Consider the following 26,405-nt stretch of genomic DNA (forward strand, 5'->3'; position numbering starts at 1 on the left):
AAAATATTCATTTATTTATTTCCTCATAGACCGTTATTATAACAGAGATGTTATTCATGACCATTAGGTTGGCAATGCCATTTATTTTCACCTATTTGTAAGTAAAATCAATTTTAAAATTAAATAAAACCTTTTATTTCCACATAAAACTGAAATTCAAAATATTTTATATTCTTTTTTTATTACTAATATTATTAAAAAAATTTTTTTGTTATTTTTTCATGTCTCTTTTGTCTTGTAACCGCAACATAAAACAGAGATGTTAACAAGCAATTCAAACAAAAAGTTGGCTATACTCTAATTTCTTAAAACCTTGTTTTTTACTAAAAATAAAACAAAATCATATATTTAAATGTTTTAAATTATATTTATAATAAAAAATTTTAATTTGCAACATTAAATTTTATTATTTAAAGTGATTTTCTCATTAATATCTCTCTTTTCGTAAACAGCAACTCTGTGTTTACCTCTAAAAATGTCACAAAATTAAACAGCTCTGCTTTTGTAATACAACACTTCGTTTCGTCATCGCCATTTTCTTTTCTAATTCCTCGAAGAAGAAATACCACAAAACGAAATCAAACTTCGGCACGAACGGATGGAAAAAAATTCTGTGTGAAAAATTTTTTAATAACACGCCAAAAATTATTCACGTAAATTTTTTTTGTTGTTTTTGTTTATCAAAACAGCACTTGATGCCTTCGTTAAATGTTAACAAGTGTTGCGCGTAATTTACAAAGAAAATTAAATAATACAATTATTACCAAAACGAAACTAAACACGGTGAGTTGTGCTGCCACCAGAAAAAGTTGAAAAAAATACGAAGGAAATTTTTTCTTTACACCAGAAAAAAATTTATATGACGAAGTAGTGGCTATAAGCACAATACAAAATGAATAATAAATATGAAAACTCGAGTACAATTGCTGCAATACTTGAAAAATATTAAGCAATAACATGATTTTTAACAATATTTCTAAAAGTGTTATGGACAAATTTGCAAATGAAACTTAAAACCTATACAAAGTTTTTTTTCTTCTACAAATATTGACTTCCTATGGCCAGGCCCTGTGTGTGTACACCGTACTTCTATAGAGCGAAAAAGAAAGTGTAGAGAAATTTTTGTAAAATATAGTGGCGGTTTTTTTTTCTATTGTATTGCAACTTCTAAGGATTTGTTGTCGTAAAATCCTGAAATTATTAGCAAAACTATGTTGGATTTATGAAATGTTCAGGGCAATTGTGGTTAAACAATTGTCTTGCATATCGAATAGACTTTTTAGTGCTTTCGTAAAAAAGCGCGCCATTATGTGACGTAGACATTTAACACCTTTCGTACTCATTGGGGTCTTTTGAGGGCAGTGATTGTTTGCTTCTCTATTTGTGAGCTGAAAGTAAATTATGTATTTTATTTGTATTGCATTAATTTTTTCATAAATATTTATTTTTTTCATTATGGAATTTAATTACATTCTTGATTTTGTTTTATTATTTACAGAGTACTGTTTCGTCAAAACATTTTGTTTTCATTTTATTGGTGTATTTTTGTTTTTATTATGTTTTTTGCATTTATTTTTGTTCTTTAAGTTCTCTTTAAAGTTATTTAATTACAAAAACATACTTTGTTGAAATTTTCTCTCTTAATTGTTCTCTTACTGTTTGTTTTTATGGCTTCTCTTCTTGTTTTGTTTTATGTTTTTTGGTTTCTCTTCACATTCAACTTGTTGATTTTAGAGATTTTAGTTTGTTTTAACAGGTAAAATAAATCGTGCATAGTAAAAAATTACCTTTTTTGTATCTATGTATGTATTTGTTTGTTTGTACTTTACACTCTGTGTTCTTTAAAAATATTGATCTTATTTATATTTGGCTAAAATATTTATTTGTTTTATAGAAAAAAGTAATTAGATTGCAACTAATTTGCAAATTGATTTGCTAAATTCGATAAAATTGTATACTTTTCCAAAAAAAAACGAGGAACTTTGCGTAATTTTTTTTGAGTTAAAATTGACGATTTCAAATTGATATAATTAAATCAGAATTATTTCTTTGTTTAAATGTTAAATAGCTAATTTTTCAATCTAAATTTCTAATACTATATATTTGGGGTATTCACATGGTCTACTATTAGTCAAATTGTCATTATGTCCTAATATATTATAACATGTAGTTGTTGTTTTGTTTTAATCAAAAAAAAGTATTATTTTATGGCAAAACAATAAACATAGTTCATATCATAGGGTAATATAGAGACGAGACGTAATTGTCAAAAACCTAACTCTTGCAGCAACCAAATACATGCTAGCCAATGTATTTTGTTGTTGTATCAAACATATAATTTGTTGTATTATTGTTTGACATATCAAAGTGTCTCGTCTCTATGTATAATTCTCATTGGTTTAAAATTGTCTTATTAGCTTAGAACTTTTTTTGATTGAAACACAACAAAAATTTGTTTAAACTATCATAATATATTAGGACATAATGACAATATGACCAAATAGTATGACCGTGTGAATACCCCAATTGTATTAATATTAACATGTATGTACTTATAATACAATAAACGAATTCGGCAAATGTATAATTTTGAGTCCGTATTTTGCGGTCTACAATTTCACATAGATTTTCTATGGGCTAGAGGTGTTGCATTGTAACCACTCGTATACAAACTAAGAGTGTTTAGGGTAATTTTCGAGCTCGAATTTTCTAACTAGGTGCATATTCACCTATGTGTAAGGATACATAACATCGTTTAAAATCGATATGTATCCGATTTCAGTCATGAATTGGACCGACTACATTCTATAAATGTATTTGTGTTAAACTGTAATGCTTCAAAATGCTCAATTTCATTATATTTTAATCGAAACCTACTAAATTTGAATTTATTTTAGAAAGATACATGTACATTTGGTAAAACGAAAGGTTTTTTGAAAACCGAAATTACGGAATATTGTTTTGTAATGTCACTCACTATGTGTATCCAAAAATTAATAAAATAGGTTGAACCCGTTGTTGTTATTGTCGTCAAAAGTTCTTCTTTGGGAAAACAACTTCCGGTTGATACAGCTAAGTTGACAATCATTAAACGAGTAAAGGTAGGATCACACATGTCAAATATTTGACGAAAAAGACACTAAATAAAATATAATTTAATTCTTTTATTTATTTCAAAAACTCCTTTTACTTAGGACAATTCAAAACAAACATTTAGTATTATTTTATTTGATGCTGTTTGATCTTGCAGAGAAAACAACGTCAAACAGATGTGTGCTAAAAAAAGTGGTTACGCTTTTTATACCCTTCATCTTCGTGAGAAGGGTATATATAAGTTTGTCATTCCGTTTGTAATTTCTACATTTTTCATTTCCGACCCTATAAATTATATAAATTCTGGATCCTTATAGATAGCGGAGTCGATTAAGCCATGTCCGTCTGTCTGTCTGTTGAAATCAATTTTCTGAAGACCCCAGATATCTTCGGGATCCAAATCTTCAATAATTCTGTCAGACATGCTTTCGAGAAGTTTGCTATTAAAATCAGCAAAAAATTTAAAAAAAATTTTAAAAAAAATTAAAAAACAATTTCAAAAAAAAAAATTTGAAAAAAAATTAAATTTTGCTTACCTTAAAAACCTTTAAAAAAATTTATTTTAAAGTATAATTTGGTGAAGGGTATATAAGATTCGGCACAGCCGAATATAGCTCTCTTACTTGTTTGAGTAAATATTTGCCATGTGTGAGCCTACCTTAAGACTCGGATCGTTCTGGATTTCATTAATCAGTAAAAATTTACAGTAATCAGTAAAATAATTTTTATATATACGGAAGTCATGTCTCCCATATATGTAAGAAATCACTCATTTCCGGAAATCACTCACGAAAATAAATTATAGAACATTTTAAAAGAAAAATTTTGTTATTCATTTATTCAGTGTAGGGTATTATATTAATCGGGATTGACCGACCACATTTTCTTGTTTTTATATGTATATTATACGGGCTTGACCCGATGCGCTTCGCATTTTATAAAAAAAGTGAGTAGTGAAAAGGAGGCAGTGCTGTTAGCTTTTCAAGTTTCTCCCAAAAAATTCTTTTATTAAGAAAAATGACAAGTGAAAACGAGACAGTTAGATTTAGTTCATCGGGTTTTCCATGGGGGTTTCCTAAAATTTTCTCATACTTAAAAAATTGAGAAGTGAAAAGCAGGCAATATATTAACAACTTAAAAAAATTCTCCAAAAATGTCTCTTATTAAGAAAAATGAGAAGTTATTAAAAACTTAAAATTTCCGAGTTTTGCCAGGAATTTTTGATTTTTTATTTACAAACCATCTCCTAAAAAATTTTAATCGAATAAAAATAATCAGCCAAATCGTACCTGCCGATCACTTAATTTTTATATATACAGTGGCGGCCAGCCAATTTGGGGCAAATATATGAATTTTTTTATCGAGTGAATTTTAAGTGCGATCGTGCCAAAACAAACGGACTTTGGGTAGGAAATTTAGTACATACTGATATTTTTAGTTGCTCAAAAATGTTTAGAAAAATCGGTTCAACATATATGGATAAAGATATGTGAAAATATGTACATTGATCCGCCTCAGTGAACATCCGCTGTTAATAACATGATATAACCGAAACGAGTGGAACTAAAAATACGAAATTTGATCTGAATATGTTCTAATAATAAAAATATAATTACATAAAAGTTAGGAAATATATTATAGGAAATATAATAATATAATATTTTTTTATACAGTTCTAAAGTGCAACTCTAAAATTATCAAGTAAGTGGTTAGTTTTCGGTATCTGAAAAATTATGTATTTATATACTTGATACCTCAATATACCTCAATACTTTGGCTTACACTAAATCAGGCTCGAATCCAGGGGTGTGGAAAAAGGAACTTTCTGCCCAAAACCGAAAAGTTTTAATATAAAAAAGGAAAAAACAGAAAAATGTGAAATAAATTTTACTTTATTTCAACATCCCCACCCCATATAGTTGAACTGGATCCGTGCCTGCAATAATTGATATTTTCTTTCAATTTTACGGTGATTTTATTTATTAATTCTGAATAGGTAGAATATTGATACAACGATATCGTTTGAAATCAACTTTCCAAGTCCAGAAGATATCTTATTGACCCCTATATAGCATCAATGTGTATATCCTATATACTTTGGAGAATTTTACTAAACAAAATTTTTTTTCCCAAAGTTGTTTTTTCATTTTTTGTAAAATTTTTTTTTCGAATTGTTATTTTAAGATTTTTTTTTTTTTAAATTTTAAATATTTTTAGGTAAACAAAATTTTTTTTCTAAAGTTTCATTTTTTGTAAAATTTTTTTTCCAATTGTTATTTTATATTTTTTTTTAATTTTTAAAAAAAAAAATTGTTTTTAAATTTTTTTTTTTGGTGAAAAAAAATTCGGGTTAAAATTTACAACTTATCTTATATACGTCGTTGCAAAGGTATTTGAAATATCTATCATTAGATATCCATATTGTCTATATTAATGACTTAGTAATCCAGACATAGGTCAAAAATAGGTAAAAATCGAGGTTGTCCTGGTTTTTTCCTGATACCTCAGCCATTTGTGGACCGATTTTGCTGATTTTAAATAGGAAACTTCTAGAAAGCATGTCTGACAGAATTATTGTAGATTTGGATCCCGAAGATATCTGGGGTCTTCAGAAAAATGATTTCAACAGACAGACCGACAGACGGACATGGCTTAATCGACTCGGCTATCTATAAGGATCCAGGATATTATACTTTATAGGGTCGGAAAATTATATTGTGGAAATTACAAACGGAATGACAAACTTATATATACCCTTCTCACGAAGGTGAAGTGTATAAAAACGGCTACATTGATCCGTAAATGGCTCAGGTATGAGCTATAGAACTCGATTGTCTCTTTTTCAGCAAACAAATTTTAAATTTTATTATTTCACAAAACTTTTCAATATTTTTTTTTATCAAACATTTGTTGTTTAGTCTCAGATAAATTTTAAAAAATCTTTTTTGTTTTATTTATTTTCTACTGCATATTTTTTCTTTTACTTTTAAGGTTTAAAGTACTTTTTGTTTCATTATTGAATAAAATTATAAAAAAATTAAATTTTGTTGGACATATTTAAAAATAACTTTTTATGACATATTTTATTTTTTAGATAAATCTATAATTAGATTTTCAAACAAGAAGAGCATCATGTATATTTTTCACATTTTTTATTATAATTATTAAACAAAAATTCAAACAAAAATGTTTGCAATTGTAGAGAATTTTGGAATGCGTAAAACACAAATAACACTTTACTGAACTTGCATATTTAATTTTAATATTATAAACATGTTTGTAACATTTATTTACCTTTTTTCTGCAAATAAAAATAAATTACAAAAATATATTTTTTAAATTTTTATCAAAAATGTGTTTTTATTTCAATTTTTCAAAAAAAAAAAAAAATAAAATATCTTTATTACAACTATTAAATGAAAATAGTTTTGAAACAAAATATTTTTGTTCACTTTGTTGATTTCTTTCTTTAAATTGTTTTTGTTGTTTGCTTTTAACAATTCTATGCAAACCCCTTTTAATTGAATTTTTAAAACTTAATAAACGTAGTACACCCTCCGTTAACAACGAATTCTAAAAGACATCTAAAATCGTTCGCTAGTGTATCAATGATTATAGACTTCTTTTTGGTTTAAAAAAAATAAAATAAAACAACAACCATGTAAAAAAGTATGAAAAAAATACACACTCACAGCCACTCAAACCTACAAGAGCGTTTATTTATTTAGTTTTTTTTGTGTAAACGAAAAGAAACGAAATACTAAATGCTCACATTTATTTTTGAAATTAAAAAAGAGTGCATTTAATGCGAGAGTATTTAAACGACCATTTATTTATTTATTCTGGCGATGGTTGTTGGTTAAAGTGCTCGAAAACTCAAGAAAAAGTACAAATGTGAAAAGTAAACAAACTTTTTTTTGTTAAATTTATTTAATTTTTTAATGAATCTTTTTTTGCTATACTTAATTAGGAGTTAATTTTAGAATATTATTGTTATTATTTTTTAATTATCTTATTTCTAACTTTAATTTTTTTACTTTCTACTTTACTCTAACGTTAGTCGATGGATGTTTTTAAGTTGCCTGCTTATTTATGACTTTCTTGCCTGTGTTCTCCATTTCTATGAAAATGTACTTTTTTTGTAGTTATTGGTTCTGGTTTTTCGTAGAGGTCGTCATCGTCGTCAGTTTTTGTTGCTTAAACATCATCCTCATTCGGTTTTTTTTTGTAGGTATTTAATTTGTTTTTGTTTTTAGCAGTTGTTAGGTTGTTTATTTATTTGTATTTATTGCAGTATGTGTTGTGTTCTTGTTGTTAATTTGAGAACAAATTTAGTGTTTGCCCCTAGATGTTGTTGTATTTGAAATCTGTTCTGTTTCTCTATTCTCCAACAGAATTTGACAGCTGTTATTTTGTATTAGTAATGGGTAATGTTGTAGTTTTTATGTTTATTAGTTATGAAAAGAGAGCTATTTAAATGATGTACTTACCTACAATATGTAAATAAATTTACCTGCTAAAGCTGTTTGTATTCAGATCATGGTTTCATTTAACTGTTTTATAAATTTGTCCAATACTGTTAGGAATAACAATTGGAATATATGTATTTTCAGAGATGTAGGGAATTTAAACCAAGTCACAGAGTTATGAAAGCTGGCAAATTATTAACATTTTAATAAGCAGGGAAACCAAAATATGCAAATGCATGTTTTTTTTGGTGAGTCTAATGAGCACATGGATAAGATATTTACACGTTTCAGAACTATTTAAGAATTTTGGCATCAATTTGTTAGTGCATATTTTTGCATATTTTACCCTTAAATACATATTTTTGCATATATTTGTTTTAAGAGCATATTTATGTCATATTTTGCGTTTTTAGAGCATATTTTACTGTTTAGTAGCATATTTTGAGTTTATCAAAAACAAATTTTGTCTTACTTATTTTTCGCTGTTGTGTTACTTCCTTTGTTTAAAATTCAAAATTGAAAAATAGATGGCTTTTCACCAAAAAAAAATTTAAAAAACAGAAATTTTTTTTTAAAATTTAAAATAACAATTCGAAAAATTTTTTTATCCAAAAAAAGAAAAAACTGAAAAAAATTTTTATTTTGAAGTATAATTAGGTGAAGGGTATATAAGATTCGGCACAGCCGAATATAGCTCTCTTACTTGTTTTAATATACAATAAGCACTATTTTAATAATAGCTCCATCTAAATATCAAATTTTAGTTCAAATTCAAACTTAACCGTTCTAAGTGTTAAAGAAATATTGTCTTTTAAATTTGCTCCTGTAACATCAGTTGATGTCGAAAGAACATTTTCTATGTTTAAAAATGTTTTCAGATCCAATAGACAACGATTTTTATTTGAAAATTTAAGTAAATTTTTTTTTGGTTAAAAATTATGTAAAAGTTTGTTTTTTTAAGAGCATATTTTTTAAATTTTAAGAGCATATTTTAAAGTTTTTACTGCATATTTAAAGCGCCTAAAACGCTTTTTTTAGAGCATATTTTCGGTTTCCCTGTTAATAAGAAATGCTCTTTGATAATGCAAATATGTCCCTAAAATATATTTTTTAAAATATGAACCTATAAAACAACTAAAATTTACATTCGTCGTAGATTATTTAAAAATTCACTTTTCAGAAAACCTGGTTTTGGTTGATCGAAAAATTGAATTTTTTTTAATAAAACCGGTTTCGAATACGGTTTTATATGAAGTATTATTTCTGTTTGTCATTATTTTTACGGTGAAGTCCATTTCTGGATGAATGGATACGTTAACAAACAAAATTGCCGAATTTGGGACGATACCAATCCACATGAGATCTAAGAGCGTTCAATGTATTCCGAAAAGGCACTGTTTGCTGTGGATTTTGGGCTGGTGACTTCATCAGTACATATTTCTTTAAGAATGACATTGGCCAGGCCATAATCGTCAACAGCGAGCGCTAAAGGTCGATGATTACCAATTTCTTTTGGTCTGATTTGGATGATATGGACACTTACGACATGCTTATGTCGCATTGGATATTCTGAACGAGCGATTTAAAGGCATGTTCATCTCACGTGGAGGTGATGTGAACTGGCCACCGAAATCGTTCGATTTGACCCCGATAAACCTTTTTTCAATTTTTAATTCAAAACCAAACCCATTGGGCCAAATATGGCTTATATTCTACTCAACTTTTTCTTGTGGGGTTTTCTTAAGTCGCTGGTCTATGCGATTAAACCTAAAACCACAGCGGCCTACAAAGCCAACATAACCCATGTCATCGATCAAATTCAACCTGATTCATATGCCAGGGTTATGGAAAATTGGACATTTCAAACGAATAAAAAATGTCGATGATATCTCACACACACTTTTTTTATTTAAAATTTAAAGATAGGAAGCGCGTAACGAAAGACCTGATCGGAATTGATAATCCATAACCGTCTTGGGTTGATAATAATATTCTGGAAATTTGCCACTAAATGGCTGAGCTACAAACTAACCAACAGTTGAATATTTTTCGAATGGTTAGCGATATGCGAATGATTGAATGAACATTATTTTCACTGGTGATAAAAGTTTAAAAATTGTTGGTCAACTGAGAATATAATATATAATTTATAAAAGCACATTTTTAAAGCATTTCCAAAATCTGAAACATGTTTAATGCTCCAAATTTTTGAGCATATTGAACAAAAACAAGTAAGAGATCTATATTCGGCTGTGCCGAATCTTATATACCCTTCACCAAATTATATTTCAAAATACAAATTTTAAATATTTTTTAGGTAAACAAAATTTATTTATTTTTTTTTCAAAGTTGTTTTTCTCATTTTTTTGAATAATTTTTTTTTTCGAATTGTCATTTTAAATTTTTTTTTTAAATTTAAAAAAAAATTTTGGGTTTATTTTATTTTTTTTTTGTGATTTTGACCCATTGTAGGTCCAACTTATATACGTCATTGCAAAGGTCTTTGAAATGTCTATCATTAGATATTTATATTGTCTATATTAATGGCTTAGTAATCCAGATATAAGTAACAAATCGAGGCTGTCCTGGTTTTTTCCTCATATCTCAGCCATTTGTGGACACTTAATTGTACTGCTCCTAGTGATGGGTACAATTAAGTGTCTCGATTTTATTTATTTCTAGCTTCAATACAAAGCATGAAATACAAAATACAGTATTTCATGCTTTATGAAGTTTGATTTTTGTATATTGTAATAATACAATCTATTTGGAATTATCCTTTAAACATTAAAAATATAATTTACTCTCGTTTGTTTTCAGATTTAACCACATCATCATGGCAGCTAATAACAATATGCACAACATGCACAACATGCATCATGGTCTGCCGCCACAACAGACCAACCTAATGCCAATGACAAGCGGCGTTATGCCACAAAGTGTCATTGCCTCCACGGGCACGGTTAGTCCCATGGTACCACACATGAATATGCCACAGCAAAATAATATCGCAACCAATCAGACAGCTTGGGATCAATTAACTGCAACTGCAAATAATAACACAAACATCAATACTTCACTAATAATCGGTGGAGGTGGCAGCGGCGGCGTCGGCATTGGTATCTTAGGACCCAACATTATTTCTTCAACAGCAGCTCCAACTGCATCCATACTACATGATCCAAATGCACCGGGTTCCACAAATATAATGACCTCTTTAATAACCGGAGCCAATTCTCCAGCAGGTCCCACTTGCTCCTCACCGTCGACTCCCACAAAATCGGGCCCCTCTCCCATGGAACATATGATGGCTCATACACCACAGGGCGGACCACCACCCATGTATACATCGGGTGGCGGTTATGGCGAAGAGCTAACGGCAGAGCTGGTAAACCAGGGTTGGCGTAAATTTTGGTCTAAAAGAGAAAACCGTCCTTATTATTGGAATAAAATTACTGGAGAGTCATTGTGGGAAATGCCCGGTGCAAGACCTTTTGATCCTCTAACCGATCCTTTGGGTATATCACATCCCGGTGGCCACATACCGCCACCAATGCATCATCCCCATCCACACATGCAGCAACATCATCATCTGAAACGGCGTCCATCCGATGATATGCACATGCATCCTCATGGTCATCAGCCACCGCCAATGAAAAAATTCATATTGTCCGGTCCCTGGGATCTCGAGGTGTGCACCAATGCTGTCATTGTGGAAAGACCACCAACTCTATTGCCTCAGCCTCATCCCGAAATAGAAGCGCTGCGCGCTGCTTACACCATGAAATTGGTAAAAACTTACGAAGATCTTTGTATGAGGCGAGAGAACATAAAGGCCCCCAAGGACTCCTTTAATCGCTGGTTAATCGAACGCAAAGTTATCGATACCGGCTGTGATCCACTGTTGCCCAGCAATTGCTTACCCGAGATTTCATCAGCCATGTATCGCGAAATCATGAACGATATACCGATTAAGATTGTTAAGCCCAAATTTACCGGAGATGCTAGAAAACAATTGTCCCGTTACGCCGAAGCGGCTAAAAATATCATAGAATCGAGATCTTCACCATCCGAATCGAAGAAGGTGGTTAAATGGAATGTTGAAGATACATTCCAATGGCTAAGGCGTACGGTGGGGGCCAGCTATGAAGATTTTCAAGATCGCTTGGCTCACTTAAGGCGACAATGCGAACCACATCTAACCGAGACAGTCAAGAGCTCCGTAGAGGCATTGTGTGCAAAAATATATCATTTATCCGCAGAACATGCACGCAAAATACGAGAACGTCACATGCAATTGTTAAAGGAACATGGTATACCCGAGCCAACACCTCCGCCACCACCACCACACCTCAAAAAGGTCTGGTGTTATCCCATACAGTTTGCCGTGCCCTCTCCCCGAATGCCCGCTATAGAATATGTCCAAGATCGCGATCACATGATTATCAAATACACACCAACCGCTTTAAATCAACCAGATGCTCAATACATAAATCTAACACATTTACAAAAGCTGGAACAGCTGTATCGTCACAATTGCTTCGATGACAAGAAATTCGATTTGTTTATTGGTCGTGTGTGGTGTCTGTTGAAACGCTATCAAACATTTTTGGGCAATGTTTTGAATTCTTCCCAAGAAGCTGAACTAACACAGGCTTCATTGCCCACACCGGTATTCGAGTGTTTGCATCGGCATTTCGGTGTCACATTCGAATGTTTCGCTTCGCCTTTTAATTCATATTTTCGTCAATATTGTTCAGCATTTGCAGACACCGATGCTTATTTCGGTTCAAGGGGGTAAGTGTAATGGAATAGGGTTATATTTATCTTTTATGAATATTTTTTTATTTTTACAGACCCTTTTTGGATTTCAAACCAGTTTCGGGTTCATTTCAAGTTAATCCTCCTCATTGTGAGGAATTAATAGATGCGTCACTTTTGCATATTGATAAATTGCTTTCAGAAACAATGGAACCTTTAAGGTAGGTTTTTTGTATACCTGAATTGTACCTAGATGAACTACATAATTTCTATGTTTATTGTTTGTTTTAGCTTTATTGTCTTCTTGCCGGAATGGAAAAGTATTTCCAAATTGGAGGAGAACATTTATAAACGTCGTTCTATGGTCGTTTTGGGTATGGCCCATGAATATCGTCATGGCTATCAGCATATTATAGCAAAGTAAGTATTTAAAATTATGCAACTTAGCCCACAAATAGCTGGAATATGAATGAATGAATCTAAATATACACTTTCATTACAGAAGTGATGTCAGTGTCAAATGTATGCAGGGCACTCAAGTGGTATGGTTGCAAAATAGTGCCGGCCACGCATGCTGGGGACCCAATGAAAACCGTGTCGAATCTCTACGCGAAGCATTCCGACCACAAAGAGATCGTGAGCGTGAACGTGAGCGACAAGCAGCAGCTGCGTCCTCAGCATCATCGAACGCATCACAGCCATCAACATCAACACAGGCCTCTGCAAATGCCACATCAATGGGTCACTCTTCATCATCATCAATATCTGCAAATACCACAACATCGATGGGAGGTGGAGGCGGTGGCGGTTCCACACCGCAGCATCAACAAATTTACACAACTAGTAATAACAGCACCATGGGCTTTACACCCTCACCATCGACCATAACAACTACAACTACCACACCCACATGTCTGGCCTCACCCTCGGGAGCCTCAACATCCAGTGGTATATCATCAATTAGTTCATATGGTGGTAATCCCGGTATGTCTCCTTCTCCTTTATCACCCCATACACCACCATCTAATTATCATGCTTCAGCTTCACCAGCTCTAAGTCTACAAAGTGATTGCTCTTCACCCTCATCATCCACAACATCACTGTCGCCAGCTCCCCTCTTGGACATGGGTAATACCACAACATCTGCAAATGTTTCCATAACAGCAACGGCCACAACATCGGGAACATCTGCAGCTGCCGCCGCGGCGTTTGCTTCTTTGGTAGCCAGTGGTAATGCAGGAGTTAATAATCCCGCTACATCAGCACCAGGTGCTATAACTACTACAGCTCAACAAACTGTTATTAATTCAGCAGTTTAAAGATCCCCCCCAAACAAAGAAAAACAAAAAAATATTTTTGAGGTTAGTTTTAACAATAATTTTTCTATTACAAATTGAGGTTAGGTTTATTTTCAGTTTATTTTTTTCGTTCTCATTGTTTTTTTTTTATATTTTGTATATAATTTTCTTTTTTTAGTTTTTTTTTTTAGAAGTTAAGTTTACAAAAAAAAAGTTTATGAAAAAAACTTAAAAAAACACAACATTTATATTTATAAACTGCTTTTTTACGTTCTTGTCACATTTACACAGGTTTTATGTAAAAAATGAACAGATTATAAAAAAATTTTGATAACAAGAACACTTTGCAGAAAAATCTGTTCAAAAACCTGAAAATCTGACTGATATCGGAGAAAAGAGCACACATTTTATGGGTGTGTTAAAGTTAAATTTGAATTCGAAGTTATTTTGGGAAATCGTAACCCAAAATTGTTAAAAAAAAGAATCATGCTTATGAAAAATTATCGTTGTTGCAGAAAGCTAAATATTAACTTCAACAATTTGAATTTGAAATTACTAGGGAAAATCGTAACGAAGAAAATAGTTTCGAAATACAATGTATAAAGCATAGAGAATAAACGCACTTATCAAAGACCTAACTCTAAACCCTAAGTGGTAATAATATAAAATGAAATTGCATTTTTGTAAGCAGAACAAAATGCTTATTATTGTTATATTTGTATGAGAATTTTAAAAAATGTTCACTGGTTTTGCAAGATCTCTTCCTAGAAAAGTTTAAAATAGTAGAAGGTATATACTCTATACATCTTTTTGTGTGGGGCCATTGTGTCTCTAGATGTATTTGTTATTATTTTCGTTTTTTATTTTAAATACTATTTATTAGATTTTAATAATTTGTTTTAAAATTAACCTAAATCATTGAAATTGTTCCTTCCGGTGCGTACATTATTCATCAAGGAATCACTAGAAATTATTTTTTTTTTATTATCGTAGAAAACTGTAAATTCGGGTTTGTTATAATTTTATTAAGATTTCATATATATGATTAGTTTGAACTAATCATCTGATACAGATGTTTCAGTTTTGTTTCACTTCAGTTTAATTTTTTACGCTCTTGATGTGAGTATTGTTTACGAACGTGCTATGTACATGTAAAGTGCCAAAAATTTTCGATCGCGCGACCATTTTCCGGCTAGATCTAGCGATTTTATTTTCATTTAGCCATAAAAAATGGCTAGATTTAATCTAGCCGGAAGATCTAGCCATTTTATTTTGTCTTAGCCATTTTTATTTTATAATTTTCCTAAACATTTTTGGATTTTTTTAAAAATAAAACAATATTTTTTATCAAATGACAAAGAAACTTTTTAAACAAATTCGTCTATTGATGATTTGATGAGAATATTATTGATTTTATGAAAACAGGCTTCGAAATTGTTTCCAAAGCAAACGCATCAGGCATAATCAAAAACTAATTTTGCATTTTTTCAATGGATCCGATTTTGAATGTAAGTGCCCAGAAATTCGTTTAATTTATCAAAAAGGAAAAAAAATATTGATATTACAATCTTTATCCCCATTTTCTCAATCTCTGGTTATTTTTATGGTGACGATATACTGACAGTTCTCATACAAAAATTCTATTAATTGGAAGTATGTGTATCGTTACGAAAAACGATAACCGGAGATTGAGAAAATGGGGGTTAATCTGCTAAACCTCATTAACACGAAGTCGGTAAAAATTATTTTTGAAAACTGTCAGAGTAACTATTAGTTAACACATAACCAGACTTCGTGGTAATGGGGGCAAGAAATGTAATATTTATGAATTTGTATTCAGTTATTTTTTAGCCATTTTTAATTCAAAATCTAGCCATTTTCTGAGCTGAAGAGTTGGCAACCTTGCGCGCGACACTGGTCAAAAGAGTAATTTTGTTTAATTTTTGTCATTGACATTTTTATTTTCACTTGTATGTATTTATTTTATGCCATTCTAATGAAATTACACACCGAAAATTTAACATGTGTTTTGTTGTAACAAAAACAAAATATATTTTCAAAATTATTCTCAGAAATTTCACGATTGTGTTATTTGACTGGGTTTGTCACTCTCGTAGTTTTAATCGGTCAACATTTAATAATGTCTATAGTTTTATAAAACGATTTAAGAACTCCGACTAAGTTGCATCTGAAAACAATGCGAAATTCGTTTCGAAAGAGAATTTTTTCAAATCAGAAGACATGTAAATGTAAACTAATTTAAATCACTAGATTATTATTGAGCATCTTAATTCTTCAAGGATATAAAATATCAATTTGTATAAAATCGTTTAGTAGCTCCAGTAGCCATTCTACTTTTGACTTTCTATAGCTGAAAAAAGCTATCGAATCCAATCATTCAATTGGCAACAAAAATGATACTGTATCATTTAAAAGGACACTTATAAAAAAATTCGCGTAATTTCTAAAAAAAAAATTCGATTAGAATCCGTCCATTTAAATTTTTTACATACTAAGAGCTAGTTTTTGGGATACATTACATTCTTTGTTTACACCTAGCTTAAACTAAAAATTGAGTTTCTCATTTATTGTTAATTTAGTTATAATCTAGGTTTAACTGACATCATTGCCGAATTAAACCTAAGTAAGAACTGTCAAAAAAAAACAGCTTAAAAATAAAATAAACTATTCAGCATAGCAGTTGTTTAATTGATACTAGGATCGCCTGGTGGCCAAAATTCTACCATTTTTAAAACGCTTTTTACCACTTTTATGGAATTTTTTTTATATTGTGCGCATCTAGAGAAAACAACCTTTTTAAACCATATATATTTCATCAATATTGGTGGACAATAACACACTTAAAAGTGTACCACAAAAAAACGTGTGGCCTATTTATATATAAGAAGATAAGATGCTTTATTAACGTCAATATAATAATGGCAATGCTAACCAAATTGACAGCTTGTAATCCATAAATGAGAAACACATGTCCGCCTAAATTTGTTTCACGTTTAATTTAACAGCGTGTTAATCTAAGTTTAACTGATAAGTAAAAAAAACTAGCACTAAATTAAACTATTCTGAACCAAGTTTAACTAATGATCAGAAAACAGTCATATTTACCCCGTACGATTTTGCAAAGCGATTTCAGAATAAGGAGGCTTCATTTGGGAGAGATTTTTGTGTTTTTGTCTTGAATTAGATTAGTTAAACTAAAAATAAATCTAATCTAACGTTAACACATTTTGATGTTTTTAGGTTCTAGTTGAAACTTTGACTATTGCCATACAGAATGTCTGAAAATGTCACAATTTGTTATCAAAACCATTGAGAAACATAGAGCGGAAACTAGAAAAAAAACTCAAACAAAACAAATAATCACACATACGAGTTTGTTTTTGTATTCTCATAGCTTTTTCTACTAATACATTCTAATCACTTAGGTATCTGACAATTGCTATTCTCTATTATCAAAACACAGAAATTTATGAAGAAGATCAAATGAATATAAATGGAAAATCACGAAAACTTAAATGAAAATAAAAAAATTATTCAAATATTATATTTTCAGGTCACTAAAATCTTCAACTGTACTGGAATAATAAATATTTTGTTTGTTTTCATAAAAAATTCTGTTTATCAGGCCTGTCACACATTTTGTTCGGAATGGTTTTAATTCCGTAGTTTTTATTCCGATCGATTTCGTTTTAGATTCTTCAGATTCCGAGTAATTTATTAATTCCAAAAATATTTAATAATTCTATATTTCTGATTTAGATTTGACAGCTTTTCATACATACATATATTAAAACAAAAGGGAAGCTTTTGCTGCAGAAATTGATTAAAAATTTTAGAAAAACAAATAATTACAAAGAAATATCGATTCCACTTTGAAAAATGAAAGTGGTTTCATTCCGAAAGAAATTTTCGTTTTACTTTTTCTGAAGAAGCAAAATACGGAATTAATTCCACTTTCGATCGGAATGGAATTCTGTGACAAGCCTGTATATTTATATTTCATCAGCTTTTCGTACTTTGGGATTTTTTGCAAATATTAAAACGCCAATATCGTTTGCTTAAAGTACGAGAAGCAAATAAAACAAAATAATCGACGACCCAAAAACAATATTCGTAGATTGAACTTAAAACTTGCCCTTGATAGAAAATTTCATATAAGAAGCAACATTGTATAAATCCCGCTTCTTTAAATTATGTTTTTTATTTCAAAACTGAATTTTACCGCTGTTGTTTCTATTGTACCATAATATGTCGTAAAATCTAACCGTGTAAACCCACTTTTTAAATTGTATTAAAGTTATAAATGGATAAACGGGTTAGAGACAGATATCGTCCTATGCAATTAACTAACGTGGATTTGTTCAAACATTTTCTAAACTTAGACAAAAGAAAGTGATTTTAATTTTTCGAATTCAAATTTAAATTTAACTCACCAAAACTACAAATAAGGACAAAGTAAAACAAAATATTTTTCGTGGCAATTTTAATGCTTTAAGTCTTTTTTTATTATTATTATTATTATTTAATATTATACAATATATAGAATATTTTCTTTTTTATTATTATTTATAAAATATTTCTTTATAAATTTAATTTATATATACAATATATTTAAAAAAAATCACAATTAAATGTAGGCAAACATAAAACATTTCATGATTAACAAAATATTATTACAAAACAAACAACAACAAAAAACAGCTCATTTTGAATGTACAAAAATATTAACAAAACTCTTTATAAAACAAAAGACCCGCCCTGAATTGTTAGGAAAATAAAACTAAAACTCCCTCTTAACTAAAATTTCAATATTTGCAAAATTAATAAACAAAAAAAAAATGAATTAAAATAAACTTTCATAAACACTTAAAACCGGTTTTTTTTTGCAAATTGAAATAACAAATTAAATAAATTAAAATTTTAGATATTTGTTTAAAATGTTATTTTAAATTGTAAACCAACAACTTAATATTTATGTCATTATATTAAAAAATAAAATCCGATTTATTAGACAAATTGTAAAAAAACAAATATTTAATAATTACAAAATGAAATTAATATTAAAAATATTAAAAAAAAATATTTAGCAACAAAAAATTAGTTAATAAGAGTAAATATAATCCAAAACCCACTCCCAAAAAAAATCTTCATAGAGCTTTAAAAAGCTTTTAGCAAAATAACTGGAAATATATGAAAAGAAAATATCATTAAATAATATCAAATGCATACATACAGGTATGTCACAGACATCAAATTCTTGCGAAAGTGAGAACTTAAACGTATTTAGCTTCTATAGAAAAACAAAAGATTTCAATTTCACATTTTTCACTTTTAAAAGTGCCAAATAAATATTTCTTTCATAAGCTTAGCAAGTTGCCCCTTAAGGCATGTAAAGTTTTTGTATCAGAACCAAAGCATTACGAATTGCAACATACGATTATTTTCACTTTCGTAAAATTTCTATGACACACCTGATAATTAACTATAGTATATCATCACCACAATATGAAAATAATTGTTCTTAAAGAAAAATAAACTTTTTTAAATCATAATGAAAAAAAAAACACCACATAATTCCTATTTAAACTAAAATAATTATAAACATAAATCACTTGAATTCATAATGTTAATTGTATATCCTTCCCCCCTTCATTACATTATTTTCTTTTTTGTTACAAATATTTCCTACAGCAATAAAAAATATTCAAAACATTTATTTTTTTTAATAACAACTTGTTGGTCTCTTTATTTATTTTGTTCAACATTATTTTTTATTTGAATTTTACATAAATATAACAACAACAAAAACACACCTTTATAATTCAACTTATATTTTAGAAAAAATTTTAGCAAACAAATTTTGAATAATAAAAAAAAATACTGTTGGAGCCCCAATATTGAATAGAATGAAATAAATTATTACTATTTGTTAAAAACGTAAACCTAATAAACGAAATGAAAAATATAAAAAAACAAATTATTTCATCTTATAAAAGAAAAATATAAACAACAATAATAAAAGGTGTAGTTCTAATCGAAATGTTTTAAAAATGTTGTTTTATTAAATACTAGCTAAATCGATGCGCTTCGCTGCCCAATCATGAAACATATACATATATCACTTATATTTGCAAGCAAAAATCGATTTATCAAATTAATACGCTAAATAGTGACCCAAATGGAAAAAAAGGATGAGTTTGTTCATATATGTACATATCGTCACCTGAAATGCAAAAAGGTGTGGGAATTTGGTATAGTTATTTTTTCCTGCTTTAATCTTCAAATATAAACAAACAAATGCTATCGGGACCAGTCTGAATCTTGAGGTATCTAAAGGAATGTTTTTTGTTATAAGGAAAGCACATTTGAATGATCAAGGTTGCATTATTTTCAGTAGTTTTTTGATTGAAATTAAATTAATTGTTTGTTGAATACTAACGAGAAACCATCGTAAATTATTGGTTTTACTTTTCTTGTTGTGTTATGCGGTTGCTAAAACACTATTCAGTTGAAGCAATGATAGAATATGTATTTAACCCTCCGTTACTCGCAACGGATCTAGTTGATACAGGAAAAAAAATTTTATTGTACATTTTTTTAAGCGATTTTTTGATAAAAATATATTTATACTGCAATTTTATTTGTATTATTCTTTTAAATACATTGAACATTGTTTTTATGTTTTTGAAAAAGTGAAGAGATTATTTTCAAACGCGCCTTGTTGAGGCCCGTGCAATGGATGATGAGGACGATGGCGAAATTTAATTTTTGTGAGGTACCTGAAGCAACTTTTCCGGGTTTTTTCAGATCAGGTAGAGAATATTTAAAATTTTGTAAAACCATTAAAATGCAATAAAATGTTATTCTTAGAATTTAATAATTAAGGGTATACATTTCAAAAATTCAACTTTTGGTGTAATTTATTTTCTTGTGTTTGTTGTAACTAAAATTAAATTTTTCCACATTTCCATTTTTCCAAAAAAAAAAACGAAATGAATACCCTTATTAAGATAATGTTAAATACACTCACGAATGTTGTTATTGAGTCATCGATTACTTTTCTTTATTTGCTAGTTTAAGCGGCCAATATTGTTGGGTTAATCTTAGCAAAAAATCCCAAATCTTAAACAGCTGATGAAAAAATTTACATATATGAAAACAAAGATACAAATTTAACACATACCAAAATGTTACAAAAACAAACAAAATCGTTTTACAACTGATCGACTGTATATCATTTAATTTATATTATTTCTACATTTATTATTTTAAATTAACATTTAAAGTCTTTTTTAAATTTAACAGATTTTTATTTAATGCAACTCTGTAAATTTTTGATCCCTAAAGCTAGGTACTCTGTTCAAAATTTCGTGCGAAGTGCTGTCAAACTACATATAAAATATTTGGAATGAAATATATGCGAAATAATTTCACAAAAGCAGTACTCTGTTTTTATTGTGGAAAACATGTGAAATAAATCTGGCAACCTTATTTTTCCACACGAAATAGCATACGCAGCACTTTTTTCGCACGAAATTAAAACCAAGAGCTAGCTGTCAAACAGCATGTAAAATTTTTCGCATGAAAAAACCATAATTTTTCGCAAATATCAAGGCGAATTTATAGATTCGCCTTGGCAAATATGAACAGAGTACTAGGCTTAACATTTATATACAACTCTGCTCACACTTAATGTATACTACCTTTTGCTCTCAACTCTGTAGTCAAAATAGTATTTAAGCAAAGCCAGCAGCATCCATGAAATCACTTTGCACACATCCTTCGAATAACAAGCGGCTTTGTCTAGAATTCATTTTCCGGACGGGTTATAATTTGTTTTGAAGTATTTCATAAATGTAATAAAAGTGAAATCCATTGTTTTTTTTTCAAACCTCGGTTTTGTTCAACAATATAATCTTAGAAACATTATTTCATAGACGCCTAACGTGTGGCTAGAAATAAAACGCAACGGATATAAGAAAATAATTTTAATCTCTCTTGTGATCTGATAACATCGAGCAGCAATGAGTGGTAATGCAAGATGTGGATCATTAACACAATGCTCGGCTCGTTTCAATGGACAAAGAAATCCAGCTGCTGTCGAAAAGTTTTTGTCTGCAATCAGCCTTTATAAAGACATCGAACAAATTTCTGACATCGATGCTTTGCGTGGATTGCCATTGCTATTAAAAGATTATGCTGCGTCTTGGTGGATGGGTGTGAAAAATACTGTATGTACGTTTGAGCAGGCAATAGCTCTCATTCGGACTACATTCACCCCAACTGATCTTGACTGGCGCATTTTTGTCACGTTTTTTGAAAATAAACAACAAAAGAATGAGCCAATTGATAGCTTCATTTGTAAAAAGAGACTACTTCTTTCACAACTTAAGGTACCTCCATGTGAAGTTATTCAACTGAATTTATTATACGGCATGATTAACATCAAAATAAGAGAGCGTGTATGTCGTGAAAGTTTTAATACTTTTGAGGAATTAATTTCGGCCACCCGTGAAGCAGAGTTGTTTTTTTTAGAAGCTCAACCTCTGACGACAGCTGCAACTGAAGTGAGAAAGGAAGTTTCTTACTCAAACCGCTGCTGTTTCTGTCGTATGAAAGGTCATTCCATAGAAACGTGTTTTAAAAAGATAAAGCGTGATGAGTCACAAAGTGGTCAACAAGCAACACAACAAAATTCAAATTTGTTTGGTAATCACCCAAAACAACAGCAAGATATGATGCGCAAATCCACATTTTTTTGCTATGGATGTGGTGCACCTGGTGTGTATAGATCAAACTGTCCTCCCTGTAATGGAAATACTAGAGACAGCCCGCTGCATTTTGCCCTCAACTCGATCTTATCTACAGTTATTGGACATTCATTACCCACAACTAACGTGGAATTCTTTGGCCTTAAGGGTGAAGCTGTATTTGATAGTGGTGCTAAAACCAGCGTTGTTAGCTTGGAATTTATGAAAATTCTTACTGACAACAAATGTGATTTTCAAGATTTTGTCGCAGAAGTTACCCTGGCAGATGGTTCCATTTCTACAGGTAAAGTCATGTCTACTATTTGTAATGTAATTATTGGCTGCAGAATACACAGAATAAAACTTATATACCTACCAAATGCCATGCAAAAGAGAACTCTTCTTGGTACTGACTTCCTGGAACTAGCAGGTATTGTACTTAATATGGCCCAGAAATATTGGTATTTTGAAGATGAACCAAAACGAAAGTATAAGTTTACAAATTTATTGGAAACGAATATTGTTTCTATGCCAAATAATGAAAGAATATCCCCGGGCACACGAGAAAAAGAGATGCCTGCAAATCTAATGCCCCAACAACCATCATCTGCTGAATTATTGTCTCCTATGCGTACATATGTTACCGAATATTCTCCGCATTGCAGTCAGTCAATAATTCGAAGTACAACACCCGTTGAAGAGCAGCTACATCAAAGTATCAGTGAAGATGCTCCACCAGCTAAAGTTCCCAAAATTGAAAGAGAAGACACTGGTCCAGGGGGAGAGCTGAGATGAGCATCCCATCAAATATGCCAGCGGTCATAGGTTTATGTCTCTGGTTCAGAAAGTAGTGTGGATATTTGAATAGTGGTGGTTTAAGATATTTATTTTAAAAAAAATTTATTTTGTTAAAACTTTAAACACCAATATTCAAATATCCACATTACGTTCTAGCGTAGAATAATTACGTTTAGTTAAAAAATAAGTATTTTGTTAATAAGCTTAGAATAAGCCGATCAAGGCGATTTTATTATAAGGTGGTTTCGATTCTATAAGAAGTATAACATTTACAAAAACCAATTTGATTTTCTTTAAATACATTGTAATTCGAAATGTTTTCATTTCGAATCGAATTAGGGAGTAACCCCCTGCTTTTGACTGACTACAACTTATATGAATTCGTCTTGTTAAAAATAGTATATTAATAGACCGCCGGTTACATGAATAAAATAACTTTCGTTTCTGCCTTGAACTAATAAAAAGGATGTCTCAGTAAGAGTACACTCTTTAAATTTAGTGTAATTTGTTTGTGCCGTGAGGGCCATTTGACTGATATTTGATTCCATACATAATCGGAACAGGCCTCCTTTACAATCCAATAAAAAAATCAAAACTATCTCAAAAAAATACTTGTTTTTATTTTGAAATGAAAAGGTGCTTCCTTACTGAAACAACCTATATATAGTCGTAGATCGGAAACTCTCCTGTCAAACACCTAACTCACTTGTCAAAAACCTATGAGGTAAGAATGTATTAGTAAAAAAAATCTATGTGGAAACAAAATCAATACTCGTATGTGTGATTATTTTTCTAGATTAATTTTTTTTTTCTAAATTCTGCTCTGCTATATTTCGCTTCAGTGCCACCATTAAAATAAAACTATAAATGAGCTTTACTTAAACTTGAATGCTTAAGTTTCCATTGTATTCTCACTCACTTAATTATTGTCTGTACACAGAACTTAGTACCCAAGATATAGACAGATCTCTAGCTCATCCCAAAAATTCTATCTAATCCCAAAATAAAAATATGTAGATTGTTGAAGTTTTTTCTTTTATTATCATTTTAAGTCAATTAGTCCCCTTTTACAATGCAGAAATTGAAAGGCAGACATTTTTCTTATTATCTTTTGAACTTGCCTAAACACTCTACCTCTTCAACCCCTCGCCAACAAACTTCGTCTGTCTGCCATTCAATTTCTGCATTGCAAAACGGGACTTAGCCAATATTTTCCACAAAAAATATTAGAAAAACAACTAAACTTAATAAAGAAAATTAAATAAATTGGAACAAAACTAACTATTTTACACCAAATGTATTCTTAAGGGCAAACTAAAATTGTATTTTACAATAGAAAAAATGTATAGGTATAAACAAAAGAAATAAACGCAATTACTTTTAAATAAATACAAAATAATAAACGCAAAGCCAAAAATGATTAGATTAGTTAGAGTGTGTGCTAAGTATTAACACAAATCTTATCAGCTGAAAATTAGAAAAGACACACACATATATTCCAAGCAAAGGTATTATAAACAATATCTTAGATTGCTTAGCGGCTGGGCTAAAATTGTTAAATACATATTTTTTGTATATTCTTTACTATTTGACTATTTGTTTAATGACTTAAATGTTTAAGTAAGAGGCATAAAGCTTTTTGTTTTACATAATTTCTAAACTGGAATCACTGTTTTTAGTAACGACCTCTGTTTCAGATGAACCCGACCCAGAGCCAGTGTCGTTAACAATTTCATTATCATCCGATTGGCTATTTCGTAATATCCGACGGGGCGATGATGACGACAGTTGCCAAGCGGGAATAGAAGGGGCACCCACAGACGCTACTAAAGGCGAGGGGAATTGTTTGCGGTTCAATAGTAAACCTTTAATAGCCTCTAGGTCACTTTTAAATTGATTAAATTCACGCATAAATTGTTGGGTTTGATCACGTTGTTCGCGGGCCAAGCTTTCCTTGACCTGAGTCAGTTCTGCCTTTACTTCTGTTATGCGCGTATCGACTTTTTTGTCGATATCCGTTAAGGCCTCATCAACAGATTTCTTCTTTTTGCCACCAAATAAAAAGGTTTGCAGAAATTTCTATCAATTATAAATGTAAATAATATTAGAATATCTTAAACTTGTTATTATTTTACAATAATACACACTCACCTTCCAAAACATGAAAATGGCATAGGCTACACCGCCCATCAAAGCCATGGAATGTAGTATTTCTTTTAGACGTCCTAAAGCTGTGGGCTTTGGCTGCTGCAAAGCCAACTGGGCATGTGTTTGTGAAGCATTTATTCCCATATTAATGACTGTTGGAGAATTTGGATCCTGACTAAAGACTCCAGCCCTTTCACAGGCAATTTGTATCTCGGTCGAAGTTAGACCTTTGGACCTTAGAAACTGTTGTTTCTGCAGCAAAGTTGTATGGCGAACTTTGGCATTATTTAGAAAATTCACAGCAGTTGTTATCTAGGAATAAGAAAATAGCATTGCTTTAAACAAATCCAATTACGTTCCCATTTTACTTACCAAAGCCTCACGTGGTGCTGGTTCTTCTTGGCTCATTTGTATGGCTAACTGTCCTTCCTTCAATACATTGTTGTCCATGTTGTGTTGTAGCTCTGTTGTTGTTATATTTACCGTATCACCGGTATCGGTATTGCTTGACATACTTAATTCTACTGCAATTTTAATTTTAACTTATTTTATTATTTTCTAATCTTATAAAGGTTTTCTTTTGTTTTTTTTTATAAATTCCTTCTTTAGTTGTCGTCTGTTGTTGTATTTTCCCGTATTTGCATAAAATTTGAAAAATAATTAATAAAATGCTGATGAATTGAGAGAGAGTGACTGATTGTAGTGTTGCCAATTTTATGTATATTTTAACAAGGAGAAATGGGAAGAGTTGTAATAATTGGTATTTGGAAGTATTTGAAAGGGATATTGAAAGAAACGTTATAAAAAATATTTTTCAAAATTTAAATCAAAAAGCATTTCTAAATTAAAATAACGGTATAAAAAGATTAGTTAATCCACTCGGAGAACCTTTAGGTCCATTGTGATTACATTCAATAGTAGTAAGATAATTATAAGTGGATAGTAACAAAATTAAAATCCGATAGATACATTGTAGAAATTTAAAAATGTATGAACTTTCATACATCCACCTGATGCCCTTTGGGAACTTTATTATTTCTCTTAGTTTGTCGCTGTGGCATAGGCCA

At 30.3% G+C, this 26,405-nt stretch overlaps 2 protein-coding genes across 3 annotated transcripts; one reads left to right on the forward strand and one right to left on the reverse strand.

Moving 5' to 3' along the window:
- Nucleotides 1-585: 585 nt before the first annotated feature.
- Nucleotides 586-19,682, forward strand: Pcif1 (Phosphorylated CTD-interacting factor 1). 2 transcript variants are annotated; one of them, XM_065504488.1, is made up of 6 exons: nt 586-783; nt 10,383-12,359; nt 12,419-12,544; nt 12,615-12,743; nt 12,826-13,307; nt 13,365-19,682. In XM_065504488.1, exons 2-6 carry the CDS (start codon nt 10,399-10,401, stop codon nt 13,640-13,642), a joined length of 2,976 nt encoding a protein of 991 aa, XP_065360560.1. In that variant the 5' UTR covers nt 586-783; nt 10,383-10,398; the 3' UTR covers nt 13,643-19,682. The 2 variants fall into 2 exon arrangements, with proteins under 2 accessions (XP_065360560.1, XP_065360559.1); XM_065504487.1 differs by having other exon boundaries at nt 12,826-19,682.
- A 4,526-nt stretch (nt 19,683-24,208) lies between these two features.
- Pex14 (peroxin 14) lies at nt 24,209-25,973 on the reverse strand. The gene is made up of 3 exons (XM_065505435.1): nt 25,711-25,973; nt 25,342-25,650; nt 24,209-25,269 (listed from the first exon to the last, which is right to left on the reverse strand). The coding sequence occupies exons 1-3, from the start codon at nt 25,849-25,851 to the stop codon at nt 24,835-24,837; spliced, it is 885 nt and encodes a 294-aa protein (XP_065361507.1). The 5' UTR covers nt 25,852-25,973; the 3' UTR covers nt 24,209-24,834.
- Between the last annotated feature and the right edge of the window lie 432 nt (nt 25,974-26,405).

This window comes from Calliphora vicina, chromosome 3 (assembly GCF_958450345.1).
Source record: "Calliphora vicina chromosome 3, idCalVici1.1, whole genome shotgun sequence".
In the NCBI taxonomy this organism is placed as follows: domain Eukaryota; kingdom Metazoa; phylum Arthropoda; class Insecta; order Diptera; family Calliphoridae; genus Calliphora; species Calliphora vicina.